This window comes from Lactuca virosa, chromosome 2 (assembly GCF_052849685.1).
Source record: "Lactuca virosa cultivar CGN04683 chromosome 2, Lactuca_virosa_CGN04683_v6, whole genome shotgun sequence".
Classification (NCBI taxonomy): Eukaryota; Viridiplantae; Streptophyta; class Magnoliopsida; order Asterales; family Asteraceae; genus Lactuca; species Lactuca virosa.
In genome coordinates, this window is record NC_136427.1 from 6584026 (window position 1) to 6607928 (window position 23903).

The following is a 23903-nucleotide window of genomic DNA, read 5'->3' on the forward strand; positions in this document are numbered from 1 at the left end:
GAGGAAAAGAGGAACAAATAACAACAAAGGCATATGTGAATTATGTGACAAGATTTCCATATCAATCGATGATTTGATTCAAAGATATACAATCAATGAGACATAACAATTTCAATACTTGATATACATCAATAAAGCTTTGGCCCAAATGGCAAAGAAGACATACAATTTCTGATTAACATTTTGGTAGATTTTGCAGTCTTCTAGCCCTATCTAACCTTCTGCCAATGCCATAGTGGTAGAAGTCATTCTCTTACGAGACATGCTCTACACGGCCAGAGGCTACATACCAATACCACTGTGATACTAGTCCTTTCACTGATCACATATTCAAAGGTACAGCTTTGCTATCTATAACGCCGTGTTTCTGGGCCAGGCATTAATGATGATGTGATAGTCTAGGTTAACCTTTCTAACCCATTTTGAAATAATAGAAGTGTATTATTTGAGTATTGTGTGTTTTGTGCTTAATTGTGTGTCTTAATTTAATTAAGGTTAAGAATAAGCGTCAAAATGAAATGTTACATAAACCCGATATCTATGAAGGATGTGGTAGTGGTCGTGAAGAGGTTTCCGAATATATAAAAAATGCTGAAATCCAAGCTATAACGAAGAAGTTATGACCTGTCGAAGTTTCGCGACAGAACCGGCACGACACTGTGTGACGTAAAATATGAATTTACGATAGACTGATATTTAGCCTTAGTGATCTAAACGAAAGTCGTAGAATACGTTAAACCCCGGGAGTGCATAAAAAGAACGTCTAAATCTGACTTCGTATGAGGAAGTTATGATTTTTCAAAGTTTCGACTTAGCGGTATGCAGCCTGAATACTCGAATTTGAGATCGAGTGGTTTCTAGCCGAAACTTTCTAAATAAGAATTGAAGATCTCATCGATAGTAGTCCAACGGTAAAAAGACAGACGAAAACGGACGTCGTATGAAGAAGTTATGAATTTCTAACGGAGTTTTCCTGTCCCGGCCTACTAAAAATAATATAATAAAAATATAATAAAAATAGATTCAAAATTAGCCGACGGAGTCTTAACGAGAGTTGTAGAGCATAATCTCACCTACGCGTGCATATAAAAAACGTCGAAAACGGAGATCGTATGCGAAAGATATGAATTTCTGAAGTTCGGGGCACGAAATCCGATCCTGTGTCAGAACTCATGACGTGAACACTGTGTTCACGACGTGAACTCAGAAAAACGTCACCTGGACTCTGTCAGACCCCACTTGTGATGACGCATGCAGTGACGATCAAGCCCCACGACGTGAGCACCTGAAACTCACGACGTGAACCCTAAAAATTCACCCTATAAACAGAAATCAAGGGTCAGCTGATTGTGGTTGCTCCTCCCTTACTCTCTCACTCCCGATACCCTCTCTAAACCCTATTTTAACCCCCCGAAGCCCCGGTATCATCCCGAGACCTGAAGCGAGTCCCGGAGCACCGAATATCCCGAGAAGAAAAAGAGTTTCTGAGCCGAAGCTCTACCCGCGAGAAGCCCGGTGTTTGAAGATATTCTAGTTTCACCGAAGAGCTACTACTCTTAGAGCCGTAGTGCTGTCCGATCATCTTCTGATCAAGTGAGTGTATAGTCCCTTTTATATACACGATTTAATACAAGTATCGATTGAATGTATTAGGTATATGTTTCATGTGAGTGTATATTCCCTTTCTTCTAACACATAGATATGAAGTATCTACTTTAGAATACGTGTTACGTGTGTATAAATATACGTGTATATATATGTTATCTGTTTATTTGGGATGAGTATTGAATGAGTATCTTATTAGTTTTTAAGTTGCATATTAATGCATATGTATGTTTTTATCTACAAAAATGTTGGGTAGAACTTGGGTAGATAGTTGATGTGTGATAAACTGATGAGAGGCCTCGATGTGATTGTGATCTAGTCATTCAGCAAAATATGGATGACGACCACAGACTCTTTCTAGACTGTCCTGTGGAATGCTGGCAGGCTCATAACCTGTAGGTGTTGGTGAACTTGGGTGTTCATTTGCTCTATTCTATCCCCCTCATGGTTGCCTTAGGACATTCATTGCTGAGGAAACCCCTTTGCAGTATTGTCCGTCCCGATGATAATCCTAGATTAGGTCCCTTGTGATAGTTGTTGTTTTAGGGACGTAAAGTGAGGATAATGGGAATGGGTAATCGGGTTATTGTTGGTTGGTGAAATTAAATATAATTATTTATTGTGGGTTGAAAACCCTATATTTGTATTACAGGTAGTGGCGCGAGAGCATAAGTTGGGGAACTTGTGAAGATATTTTGTTTATAGACCTGTTGTTGTTTATAACTGTGTAAGGTCTATGTTTTAATGTTTATGCTTTTGTGTCTGTATCGGAACATGAAATCCCGAAGTTTTGATTATATATGAAAATACATTTCTTTACGAAATGTGTTGATAAACTTTATTTTATCATGTATTGTTTTGGGGACAAATTCTGCAATCTCTTTTAAATTAATGGATTTACTCTGAAATTATTTTAAAAGCATAAATGAAACCGGTCTTTTCTGGCCGTGATTTTGGGGATGTCACACTATCATATTAGCAAGGGATAATAACACGGAAAAAGGACATAGCATATATAAAACATAGCATATAATTGTTCCTATATATTGAACTCACCGTGAAATAACCGGAGGTTAAAATAGTAACTTGGGCAGCACTTCGTTTCTATAATTAAATTTCTTTGATGAAAACCTGGAGCTTTATTGAAAACCGAGAGCTTTATTGAAAACTGGGAGCTTTATTGAAAATCGGGCTTTGCGAGGGTTGCGCTTCAAACCGAAAAGATAAATTTCTCAGGGTCTTCGAGCACATCAGGACGTTTTTCAGGTGTTAGGTATGATCCCGGGGCTTCGGGGGATGTTGGAATAGCTTACAAATGAATTTAGGGGTAAAAAGTGTCAAATTTACAAAATAAACCGAGAGGTTTCGCACCTCCCTTTATATAGGCGAGGCTTCGGCCGAAGGGGGGGGGGGAAGGATGGAACATGCATTGGATATGCGAGGGGCCAGGCGTCGGAAGCGAGGCCGAGACATGCATCAGCTTCAGACTGGACCTGCACTTCGGATGACTCACCTGCTCGGACACGGGGCGGCTCGTAAGGGAAGGGCGACGTGGCTCGCTTCGGTCATGCCACGGACCGGACACGCGTCTCGCATGCGAAGGTGCTACGTGGCCGAGTCCGAGCCTAGTATGCGAAGTTTCTCGGATTTTCTGCCCAAATATTCAAAAGTTCATAACTTTCGCATACGAGCTCCGTTTTCGACGTTCTTTATATGCACGCGTAGGAGAGATTATACGCTACAACTTTCGTTTAGACTCCATTGGCTAATTTTGACTTTATTTTTAATATTATTATTTTTAACAGACCGGGACAGAAAAATCCGTTAAAAATTCATAACTTCTTCATCTGACGTCCGTTTTTGTCTGTCTTTTTACTGTTGTACTACTATTGACGAGACCTTCGATTCTCGTTTAGGTTGTGTCGGCTAAAAATCAGTCGATCTTTATTTCGAGTTTTTAGTTGTTTACTGCTATACTGAAACTTAGAAAAATCATAACTCCCTCACACGAAGTCATATTTGGACGTTCTTCTTATTATAATTCTTGGTTTAACGAATACAACAACTTTCATTTAGATCACTAAAGCTAAAAAGTAGTTTATCGAAAACTCACTTTTTACGCTAAATAGTGTTTTGCCGGTTTTGTCGCGGATCTTCGATTGGTCATAACTTCTTCATTATAACTCGGATTTCGATGAGGTTTGCGCCTTTCGTTAATTTCCATATTTGACTTTTGTTTGGAATCTCATAATACTTCCAATACTTTTCTGAATGATTCTAAACATAGTTTTACTTCAATTCTCATAAAACTATCTTGTTAGAACTCAATGCTCAAATCCATATATTATTTAATAATATTCATTTTAAATGAACAAAACACGATAACTGAACGTGTATGTTACAAATACCTCCTCCTTTTGAGGATTTCGTCTCCGAAATCACAACGATTTAAACAAATGAGGATATTTCGTTCTTATGTCATCCTTATTTTCCCAAGTATAATTTGGGCCTCGATGGTGTTTCCACTTGATAAGCACCAATTTCTACTTCTTTATTACGTAATTCAGTCATTCTTTCGTTTATGATCTCTTTAGGCTCTTCTACATATGTTAACTTATTATCCAGTTTCACCTCGGGTAACAGAACCATTTCATCATATATGCTTAAACATTTACGCAGATAACTCACATGGAACACATCATGTATACCTACCAAATCTTCTGGTAATTCCAAGCGGTGTGCTTGTTTACCAATTCTCTGGATGATTTTAAAGGACCAATAAATCTAGGACTTAGTTTTCCTTTCTTTCCAAATCGCATAATGCATTTCCATGGGGATACCTTCAGTATTACGAAATCACCCACATGGAATTCTATGGGTCGTCTCCTCCTTTCTGCATAGGACTTTTGTCGATCCTGGACCGCTTTCATTCTTTCTCGTACAATTTGAATCTTGCCAGTGGTGTCTTGAATCATATCAGGGTCACTAAGGACTTTCTGTCCTATATCATGCCAACATAATGGAGTATGACATTTACGCCCATATAGTGCTTCATATACCTTCAGTATATTTTCTATTGTTTGGATTGTTCTCTTCTTCTGACCATCTATCTGGGGATGATAAGTTGTGCTGAGAGTGACACGAGATTTCAATTCACATTGCATACTTGTCCAAGAATGAGAAGTGAAGCTACTATCACGATTGGAAATAATCTTTAGCGGCACACCATGTCTCGCAACAGTTTCATCTAAGTATAGTTGTGCGTATTTCTCCATTGGATCATGTTTCACGTATGGCAAGAAAATGTGCACTCTTAGTCAGCCGATCGACAATTATTCAAATGTTATTATTTTGTATAGCAGTCTTTGACAATTGGAGCAGCAATAGACATAAAGTCAGTTCTGAATTCTACTTGCCTATCCGGGGTAGTCTAGGAAAATCATTGAGGAAAACATCAGAATATTCATTAATAACAGGAACATCATTTATAGTTTTCTTCTCTTCTTTTGAGATATCAACTGTATAGGCTAGATAAATAGAAAACTCCTTCGATATAAGTTTACGGGTTTCTAGGAAAGAGATTATTTTTAAGATTTTAAGTCTTTGTTTACCGTAGACATAAATAGGACTCCCCCTTTCGATAGGGATGCGTACCATCTTTTCGTAACACAAGAGTTATGTGCGGTTCTTTGACAACCAATTTATGCCGAGAATAATATCAAAGTAGGGCAAGGAGATAGGAATCAGATTAGCAAGAAAATTATAGCCTTCGAATTCTATGACACAATCCTTGTAGACTTTATCATCAAGTAATGATATACTTCCCGCAGTATCTACATGAAATGATTGGGCGAATGTATAACAAGCAATTTGAAAGGAATACGCGAATTCATGAGACACAAAAGAATCTAAGACACCAGAATCAAATAATATATGAGCAAGTCTAGAGTTGATGAGAAATGAACCAATCACAACATTTGGGTCCTCGTATGCCTCCTTTATGGTAATCTGAAATGTACGGACTTTAACTAAACGATTGTCAAACTCTTCAAACTTCTTAATTGATGGCAGTGCTCAAATCTGCACTCGTTCTTCATTCTCTATTGGGCCTTCGATCCTAATCTCCGAGTTCAAGAAAAATCAATTCTCATTGCAGATTCTTACTCCTCCATGAATTTGGGTTATAGGCTCAACCTAAGATAAGGTCTTCACTTTTGCTACAACAACAACTCGAATGGTCATATTCTAATGACCTTTGATTTCATAACGCAAAAGACATAGAACGAATCATACTCTTATTTCTATTAGTCAAACACTATCATAGAAGAAACCTTCCTTCATGTTCTAATGTGATATAATATCTTCATAACTAGTAGAATTTCTAGCTAATGGTTGCTTAATCCTTTAATGAAGGCTGTTATACTTTATATCGACTACCTCGACCATTTCCTCCTTCAATCTTCCGACTGAAGTTTCGTCGCACCACATAACATGGTTCTCTGAACCAATCAACTCACTTCGCAGATTTATATTAATCAGACTCGATTCTTTATGACCACTAAGGTCTGAATGAAAATCATTTTCTTAGTCATCACCGAAACGAAGGTAATGACATACTCGAACAAAAACGGAATCAGTTTCTAGCTTCTTGGTAACCTTGTGACTTTCCTTGATCCAAGTGTGAGTCTTATGCTTCCAGTAGTATAAGCCTCTACTACTATTCACACCTACTCATACTCGTCCCAAGTATTGTCTCGCAGTTTTCCAAGTTACCATTCAAAAGTTTTCACAAAGCACCTTTTCACACCTGAATGTGTTCAAACAAGTATATACAACAATTTCTCCTAGACTCAACTAGGGATTTCACGTTTCTATCAAACATATCTTGGATTTCTTAAATTCACCTTCTAGAATTCTTTTTATGCATAAGCTCGATCTAGCATATCCTAATACTTTTCCTAGGTTAATAGGAATTTCACTTCCAAATTCTTCATACAAATTCTTTCTCGGATAGTGTCTACTTTACAAGACACACTATACCAGAATTTACTCTAATAGTGTGGAGACAAACGGTCTCCAACTATCTGCATCATTTTCTAACTCATGCAAGTCACCATGCACATTTATTCATTTCATTATCCTTTCATGACATCGTCATTCCTTTATATGGGAAAATTTTCCTCTCATGGGTGTATCTTTTAAGTCTACTTCTTAGGAATCTATCCTAGAAAGTATGCATTTTAACTGCATCTCAGCATGTTCTACTAGCTTCGACTTGGTTCCCTATCATTCCTAACAACAATATATCTTCTCATACAACACTATGAGTGTATATCTTCTTCAACTATATACTCTACCTTACTCTGACTAGTAAGTCATTCAGCCTTTCACAACCATCCTAATTATGTATGTCAAAGTCGGCTTAACACAATACGGAACTTTTATAAGAATATGATAGTAAGTCAATTGTCACTCGGTATTATTAAATACTAAGTCGGAGCATCTTGTATAGGGTTACATATCAGCTCTTACCATACCACTCGAACTGCATACACATCACAATGTTAGGCAAGATCTTGGCCTATTGAGTCTGAAAACTTTGTTAGCCTGTCCTTTGATCTTCATTGAATTCTTCTAAATCTTACACAACATCAATTTCGATACATTCGAAGTATTTGTCACCATCTTCAGCTCTTCTAACTCTGTAAGCAATCACTGCTTCAAACTGGTCAGCGGTGGAACAACTTCATGGATTACACGAAAACATTCATCTCGTCTGAATGTACTTTGAACACTCAACATTCCTCCAAAGGTGTTATTATTTCATCAAACATAATTTGAATGTACAACACCACTCTATAGGTATTAATACACTATTTACGGTATCAATTGATAGATTTCATTTTACGATATCCTTTGACTTTTTATCGATGCCAACTATTGTAAGTCTCCTTATCACCTTGAAAAGTTTCATGCCGATGGAATAGAAGAAACAGAAACAGTTCTACCGACACGTGGATGCTTCGAAAGAGTGACACCACATATCTCCAAGTCGTGCTCGCGCTTTCGAGTATTTTATTTATCTTTTAGCACATATTAGCATATAAGGCATCTCCCTTAAAGTATGCTAGTGCACACTATAGCAAGTGAGATATTCAACTTAAGGCATGCTAGGAACACATCGTACCATCATTACTTAGCAGTTCAAGTTTAAGCCTAGCAATCCTTACAATTCCTAGTTCGTTTAAACTAATGCTCTAAAATTTTTGAAGTAGCTTAGTACTTTAAAAATATTAAGATTTATCATTATCCAATACTACCCTTATTTCTTTCCTATGGTTTGTATCCATATACTCCTAATGAATCCGTTCATATATTGAACTTCCGACGGTCTAAGTCTAAATACCAATCCATGGTATTTAGTTGACTAAAACTACTGCTCTGATACCATGATTGAAAGAACCTCTCTCTAAGACTACATTATATTACTCCAAAACATGCTACATGCATATTTATAAACAATATTTTACATTGATAGTTTAATTACAAAGACTGGATACAAACCGACTAAGTTTTAGTATATTATATAACTACCCAAGAAATAATAATTTTATACATACACGATCACTAAATACAAAAGTAATATTATTAACTATTCTAAATCTTCCAACAGTATGTGTCTATACTGGATCCTTATTACCTGCAATAGTTAAACACTGAGAGGGATAAGCGGTGACGCTTAGTGAGTTCAAAAATAGATACAATATAACGTTATGCCATATATATACCAATATGACAGAGGCAAAGAGGAACAAAGAACAACAAAGGCATATGTGAATCGTGTGACAAGCTTTCCATATCAATCGATGATTTGATTCAAAGATATACAATCAATGAGACATAACAATTTCAATACCTGATATACATCAATAAAGCTTCGGCCCAAATGGCAAAGAAGACATACAATTTCTGATTAACATTTTGGTAGATTTTGCAGGCTTTTAGCCATAGTGGTAGAAGTCATTCTCTTACAAGACATGCTCTACACAACCAGAGGCTACATACCAATACCACTGTGATACTAGTCCTTTCACTGATCACATGCTCAAAGGTATAGCTTTGCTATCATATTAGCACGGGAAAATAACACGGGATAATAACATGGAAAAAGGACATAGCACATATAACACATAACATACAATTGTACCTATATATTGAACTCACCGTGAAATAACCGGAGGTTAAAATAGTAATTTGGGCAGCACTTCGTTTTTATAATTAACTTTCTTCGATGAAAACCAGGAGCTTTATTGAAAATCGGGCTTTGTGAGGGTTTAGCTTCAAACCGAAAAGATAAATTTCTCGGGGTCTTCGGGCACTTCGGGACGTTTTTCAGGTGTTAGGTATGATCCCGGGGCTTCGGGGGATGTTGGAATAGCTTACAAATGAATTTAGGGGTAAAAAGTGTCAAATTTCCAAAATAAACCGGGAGGGTTCGCACCTCCCTTTATATAGGCGAGGCTTTGGCTGAAGGGGGAGGGTGGAACACGCGTCGGATATGCGAGGGGCCAGGCGTCGGAAGCGAGGCCGAGACATGCGTCAGCTTCGGACTGGACCTGCACTTCGGATGACTCACCTGCTCGGATATAGCGCGACTCGCAAGGGAAGGGCGACGTGGCTCGATTCGGTCATGCCACGGACCAGACACGCGTCTCGCATGCGAAGGTGCTACGTGGCCGAGTCCGAGCCTAGTATGCGAAGTTTCTCGGATTTTGTGCCCAAATCTTCAAAAATTCATAACTTTAGCATACGAGCTCCGTTTTCGACGTTCTTTATATGCACGCGTAGGCGAGATTATACTCTACAACTTTCATTTAGACTCCGTTGGCTAATTTTGACTATATTTTTAATATTATTATTTTTAACAGCCCGATACAGGAAAATCCGTTAAAAGTTCATAACTTCTTCATCCGACGTCTGTTTTTGTCTGTCTTTTTACCGTTGTACTACTATTGACGAGACCTTCGATTCTCGTTTAGGTTGTGTCGGCTAAAAATCACTCGATCTTTATTTCGAGTTTTTAGTTGTTTACTGTTATACTGAAACTTAGAAAAATCATAATTCCCTCACACGAAGTCAGATTTCGACGTTCTTTTTATGAAAATTCTTGGTTTAACGAATACTACGACTTTCATTTAGATAACTAAAGCTAAAAAGTAGTTTATCGAAAACTCACTTTTTACGCTAAATGGTGTTTTGCCGGTTTTGTCGCGGATCTTCGATTGGTCATAACTTCTTCATTATAACTCGGATTTCGATGAGGTTTGCGCCTAAATGTTTCTAACGAGATAATCTACAATTTCAGTAACAATATTTTTACTTATTTCCAACTTTATATTTTCGTTAATTTCAATATTTAACTTTTGATTAGAATCTCATAAAACTTCTAATACTTTTTTGAATGATTCTAAACATAGTTTTACTTCAATTCTTATAAAACTATCTTGTTAGAACTCAATGCTCAAATCCATATATTATTTAATATTATTCATTTTAAAATTAACAAAACACGATAACTGAACGTGTATGTTACATATTGTCAACTCTTCAAGCTTATGCAGTTGTCCCACTACAGACCATGGAAACACTCTTGATAGGGCATGACACTTATATATTTCTATCTTTTAGGAGTATTGGCATAAGAACCAAGAAGCAACACCGACTTGAGAACACTACAACACATGAAAAATCAATGGATCTATTTAATTAACAAAGCTTAGTTGTTTGCTACACACATACACACTACAATTTAACACAACATTTGTTTCTAAAAATGTGATTACAAACACGAGTGTTTCCCACATCTAAGCTAATTAAGTAACAACGCGACAATGGAAGTTGAAATCCAAAAGGGAAATATACAGAAAAATCCCTATATTTTGGCCATTTTTTTCAATTTAACAACTCCATTTCAGTTTTAGCTCATTAAAGCACCAAACTGAACGTGTGAATTTGATGTTTCTCTAGAACTCCCATCCCTGTAGGAGATTATAAAGAAATCTTTAGTAAGCTTTTTGTTGGAGAAAACATTAATCTATTAATAATAACCAAAGGAGACACCACATACCTCTTGTTGTTTGGTCTTTATAAAAGAGTTTGGGTCTTCCATTATTTGACACAATCCAAAAGTTGTATCAATTAACTTCAGCACCGGAGTAGTTGACTTCCCATTTGTGAAAACTGTTATTTGTGGACAATCTTTGATTTCCAAAGCATCTAACGATGGCCATTCAAAAGCCTCGTTTCCCAGGAATATTCCCTTGAGATTTGGAAGCTTGTGAAGTGTTATGGATTTTAGACAAGGGAACACAACCTTAGTCGGTCTGGTTTCGGAATCTTCAACTTGTTTGACAATCACATCCATACTCTCGCACTCACTTATTTGTAGCTCTTGGAGCTGCAATAGACTGCCAACCATGCAACTACTAAAAACGTGTCCAAGACATGGACATTTATTAATTGACACCTTTGTAAGGTTTGGAAAGTTCAACACTATCCACTGATTGCTCTTCCACATATGCTTCAGATTATTTAATCCACCCAAAGTCACCTCCTTTAGCTTCTGAAAAGCCACAACAGATTTTGTTTCAATATCCACTTCTTCATTTGTCCCTTCTGCTACTTCAAATACCTCCTCTATTTTAGATTGAACATACTGTATAGTAATAGAAAGCTTTTCAAGATTCTTCGAATTAAGCAACTCCTTGCATGGAAAAATTATACGTCTTTCCAACAATTTGACATAACTCTCATGTACATAAACTTCAACTAAATTTGAAAAAGACCAAGGGAACTGAAGTAGCTTTATCATATCTGGAGTAGAGCACACAGGGAGTTGAGTCTGCTATGAAAAATCAAACATAGATCATCACAACATGACAATTATAAAAGAAAAATACATTTAGTATACAAACATATTAAATGATTGCACGTTCTATTATTCTTCAATGAGCCAACATGTATTTCCAATCAACTATTTAGATTTTATAGTCTTTTTATTTATTTGTTTATTTTTGTGTGTGTGTTGGTGGGGGGGGGGGGGGGGGGGGGGGGTTGTTAAAATGAAGTAAAATAAAAATACAAAGATCAAGTGTTTTTGCAACTTTAAAAAAAGTAATTTTCTATGTACTTGTTTAGGTTTAGTTGTGTTCATATACTGAATATTTACATCTGATTTTATTAGGAAAAAAGATGATTATGTTATTGTATTTTCATCTCTCGACATAGAAAAAACTTCTCACAGTTAGTGGGTCAATTGAGCCTGTCTTTACTTCATCTAACTTGATTTAAATATTAAGTGGTTTTGTTTTGTGTTTCCTTCGGGAATAAACATACGAACCACCTAAATTTGTAAGCAAATAATATGTTGAACATCATAAAACGACATGTTGATCACCTAGTTAAATAATGAATTAAAGTAACAGCATACCTCATGTGTAGCATTGGTCAAATGGAAGTTGAGGCCACATTCGAGACTATGCTTGCCTAATCCTGTATGTATGTAGTTGAGCTTCGGAGTCATGGAGTGACCAGATGTGAAATTCATCATTTGTGGGCAGCCATACATCTCAACCTTTTCCAATTCTGGCCACGTGAACTCATTCATCCCCAAGAAGAAACCCTTGAGATCTGGTAAATCTGTTAGTGTAAGGGACTGGAGACGTCGAAAGACTATTATAGATTTAGATTTTTCTGTGTGCTCTCCATCTTCCTTTACAATCACTTGCATTGCCTTGCATTTTTCTACAGTCATTTCTTTGAGTTGCTTGAGGCTTTCAAGTGTGGAACTTGTGAATATATATTCCAAAACTTCACAGTCATAGATGTGAAATACCGTTAGGTTGGCCAATTGAAGCAGAGTCATATTTGCCGACCTTGGGATGGTGATTGCAGTACATGTATCGTCACTTCCATCACCAACATTACTACTATCAACACCATTGTTGTTGGCCCATTCAGTTTCAAATAGCTCTACTATTGACTTACAATTCCATATTCTCAACTCTTCAAGCTTATGCAGCCGTCCCACTACATTGGATGGAAACACTCTTGATAGGGCAGGACAACTCCATATTTTAATCTTTTTGGAGTATTGGCATAAGAACCAAGAAGCAACACCGACTTGAGAACACTACAACAACACATGAAAAATCAATGGATCTATTTAAATTAACAAAGCTTAGTTGTTGGCTACACACATACAAACTGCTTCTTATAAATGTGGTCACAAACACAAGTGTTCCCCACATGACTAAGGTACGTAAATAACAATATCGTCAAGGGAAATTGAAATTCAAAATTAATATAGGGCCATGATTTATGAAGAGAAAATAAACTGCATTTGACTGTATAATCTATTACCTCCTCAAAGTAGAAATATAAAAACATAACTTTGATTTTAAATTTATTATTAGATACCTAATTTGCAATCAATATATGAAAAAAATTTACTTTTAAATTTATTATTAGAAACATAATGTGCAATCAATATACTTAAACTTTCGTACTTGCATTGATTAAATCATATTTTGTGCGTGTTACATCTTAACCTAAAATTTTTGGTCTAGCTTATCTAATGTTTATAAAGGAAAAGATTATATTATTAGCATTCGTGAAAATAGAATTTTTGATTGTAAACTCCAGGGGGAAAATACTCCTTATCAATATCAGTGTCTATTGCGAAAATAGAGGTCCATTCACCATACATTAGGTTGTATATTGTAATATCAATCTTAACTTTAGTATTTTAAATAGAAAATAGAGGTCCATTCATTATACATTAGGTTGCATGTAAACAAAATAGATAAATAAATAAAATCATTTTTGTTCCAATATTCATTTTACCTAACAATAATTATCAATACTGTTGAAATGAGTAATATACATCATTTCAATCAATTTTTCTCTCCTTCACAATCTGGTCCAAAATTGGCCATGTATGTAAGTTAATTTAACTGAAATTGGATAACAAATGCATTTGATATGTTTTACAACCCTACGATCTATACATCTCTTTAAAAAACTATGCAAGAGAAAAAAAAAACTATAAGAATTGTGTATGTAATTAATCATTTTGTCTTTCCAGCTTCAGAAGAATTAACCTATGAAAAGATATATATATATATATATATATATATATATATATATATATATATATAGAGAGAGAGAGAGAGAGAGAGCTAGGTTCAAATGTGGATTGACATCTATTGTGTGGACATGTGGATAATGCTATTCTGTGAGAATTACAAAGAAAATATGTTGTTTGATAATATGAATACGTTCAATCTTATATAATTATTTTAATTATTAAGCATTTTCACTAATTAAATCGTCTATAAGGTTATTATACATTTTTTTTAATTATTCTCATTCTGTCAGAATGTTATCCGGATGTTTATTAAGTCGTATTCTGTAACAATTAAAATAAATAAAAAACGATGAATGAGAACAAAAATGAATTAGAATTGGTGATAATCCATTAAAATAACGATAGTTCTGTGAGATTGAACGTATTCACATTACTAAACAACATATTCTCTTAGTAATTTTCATAAAATAGCATTATCCACACGTCCACACAATAGTTGTCCATCCACATTATAACCTAGCCATATATATATATATATATATATATATATATATATATATATATATATATATATATATAACGTAGCTAATGGAGAAAAGAATAATAGAAAAAGAAATAATTGAATATGTAAAGGATCCACTTAAGAGTAATGATACCTTGAACTGATCATGGGTGGAAGTAGTTGTGATTGTAGTACCACCATCGATACTCTTTAGGCATGGCAGAGAATCAAGGTTGAGATAATCAAGAAGAGGGAAGGAGGATATGTTGTTTGTGTGAGTAGAAGATATTATTTCTTCATTTTCATCATTAATATCTCTATTTGAAACAATTTCCTCAATACCACCACAATTCCATATCCTGACATCCTTTAAGTTGGGAAGAAGTTTGCCCATGAGAGGTGAAAATAAGTACTTTATGCTATTGCAGGAACCCATGTATATGTTTGTGAGATTGTGGAATGAGTAGGATTCTGATTGGTTTTGAGGAATTACAAGTTTCTTCCAATTGCACTTCCACACATCACTCATCCTCTCCATATCTTGTAAAAATAAGAACTTCAGGTGGGGAAGTAGTAGTGGTGGTTGATGATTATATTTATGCAGAGTTGTTGTGGAATCTGTGCTGCTGCTGCTGTTGCTACTGAAACTCTCTATCTCAAACACCACTTCAACATCCTTACAGCCATTTACATGAAGTCCTCCAAGGTGATTAAGAAAAGGTATGGGATGGATTGAGGATTCAACGTCAGGAATATTACCATACACCTCTGAAATGGTCTCTGCCTTGGATATGACATTAATCTGCACATATCTCAACAACAAATATAATTCAGAATTTCCATCAACTAAAATTTAAATTAACTATTCATAAACGGCACACCTGTTTAAATCTATTTACATAACTAAAGTTGACAGCGATTAAACTAACGGATTTTAAATAATTTCCAATGATGACTTATTTGATACCTACAATAAATATGCAAAATACTCGCACTTACACAAATACGTAAAAATAACATTTTTAAACTAATGTACACAATTGGTTATCTGGTTTTTTGGTTTAGTTACAAAAAAAATCATTTTGCAATTTTGATCCCCATCACTCACACCGTTAACTTAAGTCTGTTAATGCCTTATAAAACGACTATTTTTCCCTTCTTTTATTTTGTATTATTAATTATCATTGAATTATCCATAGGCCCCACCACCCACATATCGCCCCACTGTCCCCCTCTTTCCCTGTCAGTCTGTCACCACCTTCCTCACTATCTGTTGCTGCTATAAGTGGTCCTGACTCAACCCTTTTTCCTTGGTCGACGACGTCTTTACCACACTTTGCAGTCCAATCTTCCTCCATTGCAATCATTTTCCTCAACTACCATAGACAATCTCAGGTGCATTTTTCATCATCATCAAGCATGGAAAACGCAAGGCATAGCGTAAATTCAACGACCATATCTTATCATCTTCAACACATTATTCAGTGAGTTGAAATCCAAAATCATCATTTAAGATACAAGTATCATAAAACATACACCCAGTAAAATAGAAAAAAGGCAATGCTTACAACATATTGTCACAATCCAAAACCAGACAACATGTTTCCAAAAGAAATTATACTTTTTGGGTATCAGATGAGTGAAATCTTAAATGTAAGTGAAAAAGTTGCAGGACAAGTGGGGGATGATGCAAAAACATCAAATTTCAAATGAGATTTACAAACAATTGAACTGAGATTCCTTATGAAGGAGACATAGAGGGGAGCCGAGATGGTCACTAGGAGGGAGGACCAAGATAAAGGGGACGAGATTTTAATATTTACTCTTTTCTTTTACCATAAATCAATATTTCTGAGTGATCACTTATTTGATCCCTAGAATAAATATGTAAAATCTTCGCATTTAATGGAAATATATAAAAATATTAATTTTCAATCGCTCTTAATAATGCGGTGTAAATAAGTAATATTTGAAGTTACAATTGTTAGAAAATATTAAACAAATGCTTAAGCATAGTGAAATAACAAAAATAAGAAAATAAGAAAACTTGCTTATAAATATGTAAAAGTGATAATATAAAGGTTGAAAGAGATCCATACTTAGCAAATAGCAATGTAGGAAATCTAGCCTACTTCTCCAATACACTTAAAAATGTAGTATATATGTAATTTGTCCATGTTTTCAAATGTGGAGTATTAAATTGTTTATCCACATTTTGAAGTGTAAAGGTTTACAAATAATTTGTTATGGCACACTTTTAAGTGTGAATACATAAAAAAATTGTATATAACTGATTGATTTATTGTAGTGTGATATGTATATATGTATATGTATGTATGTGCACAAACTCACACATATGTAGATACACATACACATATAAGTGTGAGGGTGTATATAGAGGCACATACAAATAAGTTCTGTAACATCAAAATAGAAATTGAAAGCTCAATGACATCACATACCTCCTTGCTTTTCTGAACCAATTCAATGTTTCTCCCGGTTTCTTCACAAGGTCTCCTACCATCTATACTCACATTCATAAGTCTTCTCACATCAGAATTGGTGGCAGTAGGTGTGAATACGTTTACAAACCCCTCACACTCTTCTATTTCTATCCTTTGAACAGCTTGAAAGGTACGGATGAGGATATCAGTGCTACTTTCACCTTTCATCCTCCACAACTCTCTTAGCTTCCCCAAATTAGATACTTTAATGAGTCTCAAGTTGCTACTGTACTCTTCAATTTCACCAACACAACTCATGTCGATGTTAAATAACACTTCAATGTTTCCACAGGATAAAACATCAAGCACTTCCAGACGACCCAGCAAAGACATGGGATTGGTTGGAAACAGATTCACAATATTATCACAAGAGTCTACTTCAATCTTTCTCAACATGCAGGCATTAACTTCGTCCCTACTAGTAAATTGATAAGGCCATATCTCTTTCAAACTATCCATACTAGAGATTTGTAATTTCTCCAACATAGGAATCAACACCTGGACAACAATTAAGACATGTTGACCATCAATAGCACCATCCAATGAATATAATTTGGTTAAGGAATGTACCTCTTTGTTAAAGAATGGTTGAATTGCAGAGATATTACTGGACATAGAAGATGTTGCAGATGTTTTCTCAGGATAAATGCTACTGAAATTAGGTAGGCCCGCAAGAATCAACTCCACCAGCTGTGGTAGCTCAATTACATTAACAGTGTTGCAAAGACCTATCAATTTTGGTAGCCAACCCAAACATAGAACCTTTAGCTTCTGAAACTTAATTACTCCATCTCCACCATTCTCACTATATGCAAGTACTTCCAGAACAGGGCACTGTGTAACTGTGAGGCGCTCAAGCTTCACCAAACCATTTGCAATAGGGACTGTGAAGAGGTATCTCAAGTTTTCACACTTGAAAACATCAAGGACTCTTAGATTATTAAACGAATGTTGATGAAAATCATTGATACCATCCACTTCTAGAAAAAGCACCTCTGTTTTCACAAACAACTCATTCAATCTAGATTCCAATAGCTCATCTTTGTTAGTGACCAACATCAACGTGTTTTCAAATGAGTGCATCTTTAATTCAGGATTGTATCCTAAACTACGTCCCATGGAGATCCTGAACCTTTCAAGTTTCGTAAACAACACATTCTCGGGCTTACCACTGTTCTTAAAGAACTCGATTTCTAGTGCAGAAAGGTGCTCTGAAAGTTCTGCTAACTCAGCATGATTGCTGTCTGTGAACCTAATTGCCTTTTCATCAGCAACTCTCATATAAAGCTCTTCAAGATTGATCAAATCTTTCAAGACACCATCATCAATACGAAGATTGACACAACCCGTCAAATCCAGTAGCTTTAGCTTCTTCAACTTTCCGATTGTGGATGGTAACTCTCTGATGCCACAATGAGCAAAACTGAGCACTTCCAGGTTCAAGAGTTCACCAATTACAGAGCAATCAAACATCAATGCGCATCCATGGAAAATGAGTGTCCGAAGCTTGGTGGAGCATTCAAGTGATCTGGGAAGCAACGGATACTGCATTTTTTCATATGCTACAACTTCAAGATTTTCCATTCTTTCATAAAAACCTTCAGGAATCTCAAACGACTTATCTCCATCCATAAGTCTCAAAAGTGATAGGTTTGGGTATTTAAAGTCTCTAGGAAACTCAAACATACCCCTGCAAGTAATAGAAATTATGTTACAAGATTCACTCATTCCAACACTACTCCACTTTGAATTATCACCATGATTGATTACCCATGGATGGTTACCCTTAGAAACTCTACCTAAAACAAAATCAAGCACAAGATCATGCACTTTGACACACCCAATGGAATCGCTATCCATCAACAAATTTGCTTTTCTGAGACTCTGCACATGCGTCTCTGTCCCGTCCCTAGCCTCTCCCATAGTAGAAACTCCATTTAACAACCGTAGGCCCCATGCATATCTTGTGAGTTCCTCGATTGGAATATTAAAGTCATCGGGAAACAAGCCACAAAGAAGAAAGATCTCTTTTTCCTCATCCTCTTTTATATAGTCATAGCTTATCTTAACACTTTCTTGCACATAATCAAGATCTTTATTCTTCAAACGACGAAGTGTATCTCTCCATGCAACTTTTTCTTCAAACTTAAGACGACTGGCAACGAGATTAATGGCAAGGGGCAAACACCCACATTCTCTCACAATCTCTGTTCCACTTTGATTGAGCTCCAGATCATTTTGTTTGGCAACTCCTATGATTTTCCAAAAGAAATTCTGTGCTTCGAGCTCCTCCATGAGTTCCACTCTAACTACTTTCAAATCAAAATTACATTTTGCTGCAATTTGCTTGCAAGTATTTTCCTTTCGTGATGTCATCAATAACTTGAAGCTGTTGGGAAAAGGACTTAGTCCAATATCTTTGAGTTCGATCGTCTCCCATACATCATCTAATATCACTAAAACCTTTCTTTTAGCTTCTGCCAGCTTCGTAAATGCTATGCCAAGACGTTCTGCCCTTCTTGTTGGATCTGTTTCAGTTAGACATAGACTTATGCATTCTGCCAAAGCTTGCTGAATAGAAGACGTTTCTTTTTTCCCAATAACCACCTTTAGAAACAAATCAAACATTTTCTCACCTTCCAGATTCTTTTTCAGTTGTTCCATCATGGTGGTTTTTCCCACACCACCCATTCCACATAGGGCTATCACTTTGCTCGTCTGATTTTGTTGAAGGAACCCGAGCGCATCCTTAAAAGGCTTCTCTCTTGATTTGAAGTGATTTTGGGCATCACCATCTGAAGGTGCAGAAGTGGATGCGTTTTTAGAATTCACTCTCCCAAGAGGTTTTTGAGCATCACTCCAGCTCATTTGAAGTTTTTCCGTAATAAGACATTCAATCGCCTCAGTAGTCTTAAATGCCTTCTTTCCTACTCGGTACCTCATTATTATGTTAAAACATCCACTCTCACTACTTGAAATGCTTTGAGCATCTTTCCTAATCTGTTCAACCTCTTCCAACCAACTCGGTACACGAGTAGGTATCTCTAGATTATTTATATTGTTTGCGTCCCTGTGATTTTTGACATCAATGCTTGTACCATCCAGTTGGTTCATTTTAGCACTCATGTTCCTCACATGTTTTGTGGAGGAAAAAAGATAACCCATATTTTTCTTGACAGGAGGCAGCAAATATTCAACAATTGGACCAGCAATGATTTCAAATATAAACGCCATTTTTTATATTGTAGCTTTTTGTGAGACCTGCAAACCATGTAACAAATCAACAAAGGGCATGAAATAACAAAAGTTGTGATTTAGTATACATTTATACATTCATGTTTTATTATTAGTATGTAGAAGTAGAACTATCTTTTTTCCAATATCATTTATAATCCATAGATAAATAGTGTTCAAAAAATTTATTCTAAGACTTAGATACCTTGCATGGGAAGAGGAAGAGTACACATTACACATTTGGTAGGAAACGAAGATGTAGGAAAACTAATGCTCATGTAAATTCAGACAAGCTGTTTATTTTCTTGTGGATATTCCTTTTTGAACTTAAACTTTGCTTTCGTTAACATGATTGAAAGTGGGAATAGTTGTTGATTTCAACATATCATCATGTGAATAATTAGATTACATTTGAAAATCTTACACATATCATTGTACAGGCCAAACACAAACATGCACACATGCTCCTTTTATACCTAGGTAACAACGAAAACGTGATTCTCACATACTTTGATGATGGATTATACTCTATCAATTCTGTAAAAAATAATCAAGATGAAATCGAAGACAAAACCTAACTACAAAGATTTTGGGAAATTTGAACTATATTGAGACTTTTATAAGGAACTTGTTGTGGACAAGTCTCCACATGAGGATAGATTAATGAAGAGCCTTGTATGAGAAAAGAAAAAGCTGAAAACCCCACATCCGCATTTGTTGAGCCTGGAGTGTGGTTGGCATTTTCAAAAGGTTCCCCTTTTTTCACTCTGCACTTACGTCCATCACTTGTCTATCTCTCCACCAGAAAAAACTCTCAAACCCTTGGAGTTTCCCCTACAGCGGGAAGGAGTAATGCCGGAAAAAGAAAAAGCAGAAAAAATTAAAGGACGGGTTCCAGTTTAATCGATGGCCTCGAGACCCAGCTAGACAACACCATCTCTCGTAAGCTTGTTGATTACCCCTGCCATGACTACGATCGCATTGTTCCATACTTCAGTTAAATGGGGCAAAAGCACGTTGTGAAATTGTTAGGTTTTACAGGCCATCGAAGGCATGATATGAATCTCAAGAATTGTCAGCATATGAAAGGGGATCTTCAATCTTGTCTGACCCATATGGACTTTATTTTACAGAAATGGGCTCTCGAATAATCTTGGGCCTGGTTATCATCCTTCTATCTCTTTTTCTTTTTCTTTTTTAAGGAAAAATCACCTATAGTCAATTTTGTTTGTACATATTGACCAATAAACTTGTTAAAAATGTTAAAATGTTACTATTGTGAACAACTATTTTAGGTTATATCTTACTTAGTGTATACGTGGCATATTAAAACGAGAAAATGACTTAGAAAGAATAATTATCTTATTAGTTTTGTTAACATTTAGGCAAAAAAATTGTATTAAGCATTGAAGTTTTTAAAAATGTTCAAATGTTATCATTTGTAACTAATATTTTTGGTTTTGATGATTAGGTAACTTTGTAATCTATCTTCTAAAACTTTATGTTACTTTTAAATTTTTTTACTATATTTTTTAAATATGGTTATTAATAAATTCAACTTTGTTGAATCTTTTTATAGAAGAAAAAAATAGCTACGAATTTGTTATGGAACAAATAGCTACAAAATTTGTTATGGAAAAATAGTTATGATATTTACTACAGAAATACAGCAAATCTTCTGTCTTCTCTATGTTCGTGTGACTATCTTTTCTTCTCAATCCGCACAATGATGCATGTTTCTAATATGGGTATATGTCAAAATAATATGTTCAAATAGAAAACTTAGTAAGTCATACAAAGGTAGACATCATAAAATCATATATATAAGAGCATCAAAAAATATATCAAATATAACCATTTTCCATCGTAAACCATATATAGAACAACATTTATATTTATACATCTTTACGGAGAAAAGATTGCATGTATTAGATAATTCATAATGAGTATTCATCACCATAAGCATTTGGATTGAAAAAAAAAATGAGTATTAAAATAAGCAAGTGGATAAATGGTCTTTTGATGTTATTATATAATTCATAATCGATAATAATTGGTTTATCAAAATAAAAAAAATAATATAAAAAAACTCATTGTTCATCATAAATGGAATTTGACCACTTTTAACAGGATTGATGGTCAATTGTGTACAAAAAAGAGTTGCATAAATGTGAACAAAAAAATAGATAATTACCCTCCTCAGTCATTTCCCGTTTTAATTCGTCATGTATACGCCAAGGTGTAACCTAAGATAGTCTGTCACAATGGTAACTTTTGAACACTTTTAACAAGTTCAGTAACTTTTGAACACTTTTAACAAGTTAGTTGTCAATCGTGTAGAGAAAAATAAGAAGTTGCCTAAATGTGAATAAAACAAACAAATAATTACCCTCCTAAATCATTTTCCCTAAGTTTTATACCGAATGTGAAAAGGTCATACAAGGGAAATAAACATCTCTTAACATTTCTCTCATAGTGGCTATTCCCAAATAAATTTACATAAATGCTCGCTCAAACTTAATAACATTCTTTCGGTTCCCATTTTAGCAAAAATCTATTTTGAGGGAAAATCACCAGGGTAATTATTTATTTGTTTTGCTCATATTTAGTCAATTTTCTTTGTACATGACCAATAAACTTGTTAAAAATGTTCAAATGTTACCATTGTGAACAACTATTTTAGCTTACATCTTACTTGGCGTATATGTGGCATATTAAAACGAGAAAATAACTTAGAAGGATAATTATCTTATTAGTATTGTTCACATTTAGGCAAGTTTTTTTTGTATACGATTAAGCATCGAACTTTTTATAAGTGATCAGAACTTTTTATAAGTGATCAGAACTTTTTATAAGTGTTCAGTTGTTATCATTTGTAACTAATATTTAGTTTTGATGATTAGGTAACTTTGTAATATATCTTCTAAAACATTGATGATATTATAAAATTGCTGAAAAAGGAAGTCGGGGTTCACGAATTAGCACACTTTTTTTCACAAACTAGGTGAGTTGGCGAATTATCATACTTTTTTTCGCGAAATGAATTACTGAAAAAGAATAATGGCAAAAAGTAAGTTGACAAATTAGTGAACCTTGTTTCACGAACTATGTAATCATTTTATGATAGACATTAAGCATGTGGTTAATTATCATGATGTACTTTCCTTTCAAATATAGTTATTTTAGTGAATAACTTGTATATTAAGGATATTGTAAATGCATATGAGATATTAGAAATATTGGTATTTAACTATATTATATGATATTCCTGTAGTTGGAAAGAGAATCTTACAATCATAGAATTAGGGGATATATTAGAGTTAAACTGATCTCTAGTTGGAAACACATATATCACTGTTCATTAATGAGATCAGGGGCATTATCGATTAACATTTCAATTGAATTTATATGAAAGATTTCATATAAAAATAGACAATAACAATCCCCGAAAAGTACCAAAGCCAACGTGGTTTCCAGATACATTAGATACAATAAGGATTGATAGATATGAAACGAAAAACAGTAAACACAAGTGATAGATTCCTATATATACAAAAAATTTAAAGAAAATCATACCTGGCTCTGTTTTGTAACTCTGTATGCTTGCTGTTGCTGCTGCTTTGTAAAGACTATGTATATATGTAAAGTTGTGAACAAATTATTCAAATTGTAATGAAAACTACAAATTCCATAATTGCACAGGTGATCAACGAATGATTCGAATTGTAAAGAAGACCACAATTGAGCATCTATACATGCCTTAATTATTGGTTTTGTGCCAATGAAGAATAAAATTTTCCATTTTGAGTGTAAAGGTGAATTGGACTTAGAAATATCACAATACATGTCATATAACAAATATTTGGATAAACATATTTTAGTTAGTTTTAAATTAATTATTATATTTCAA

General features: G+C 34.9%; 1 protein-coding gene across 3 annotated transcripts; it reads right to left on the reverse strand.

Moving 5' to 3' along the window:
* Positions 1-10345: 10345 nt before the first annotated feature.
* LOC145158854 (uncharacterized) lies at positions 10346-23676 on the reverse strand. Of its 3 annotated transcripts, none has more exons than XM_079077717.1 (7): positions 23570-23676; positions 17330-20020; positions 16718-17257; positions 14410-15057; positions 12095-12796; positions 10733-11506; positions 10346-10643 (listed from the first exon to the last, which is right to left on the reverse strand). In XM_079077717.1, exons 2-7 carry the CDS (start codon positions 19991-19993, stop codon positions 10629-10631), a joined length of 5343 nt encoding a protein of 1780 aa, XP_078933843.1. In that variant the 5' UTR covers positions 19994-20020; positions 23570-23676; the 3' UTR covers positions 10346-10628. The 3 variants fall into 3 exon arrangements, with proteins under 3 accessions (XP_078933843.1, XP_078933841.1, XP_078933842.1); XM_079077715.1 differs by having other exon boundaries at positions 10733-11509; XM_079077716.1 differs by lacking the exon at positions 23570-23676 and adding an exon at positions 20700-21156 and having other exon boundaries at positions 10733-11509.
* Between the last annotated feature and the right edge of the window lie 227 nt (positions 23677-23903).

Excerpts from the sequence above, each read along its gene's own strand:
- LOC145158854 (XM_079077715.1), bottom strand. The coding sequence starts at position 19,993 with ATGGCGTTTATATTTGAAATCATTGCTGGTCCAATTGTTGAATATTTG. Across the intron at positions 15,058-16,717 it reads TGGTTCAGAAAAGCAAGGAG|ATTAATGTCATATCCAAGGC; the intron begins GTATGTGATGTC and ends AGATATGTGCAG. Across the intron at positions 12,797-14,409 it reads CCACCCATGATCAGTTCAAG|TGTTCTCAAGTCGGTGTTGC; the intron begins GTATCATTACTC and ends GTGTTGTTGTAG.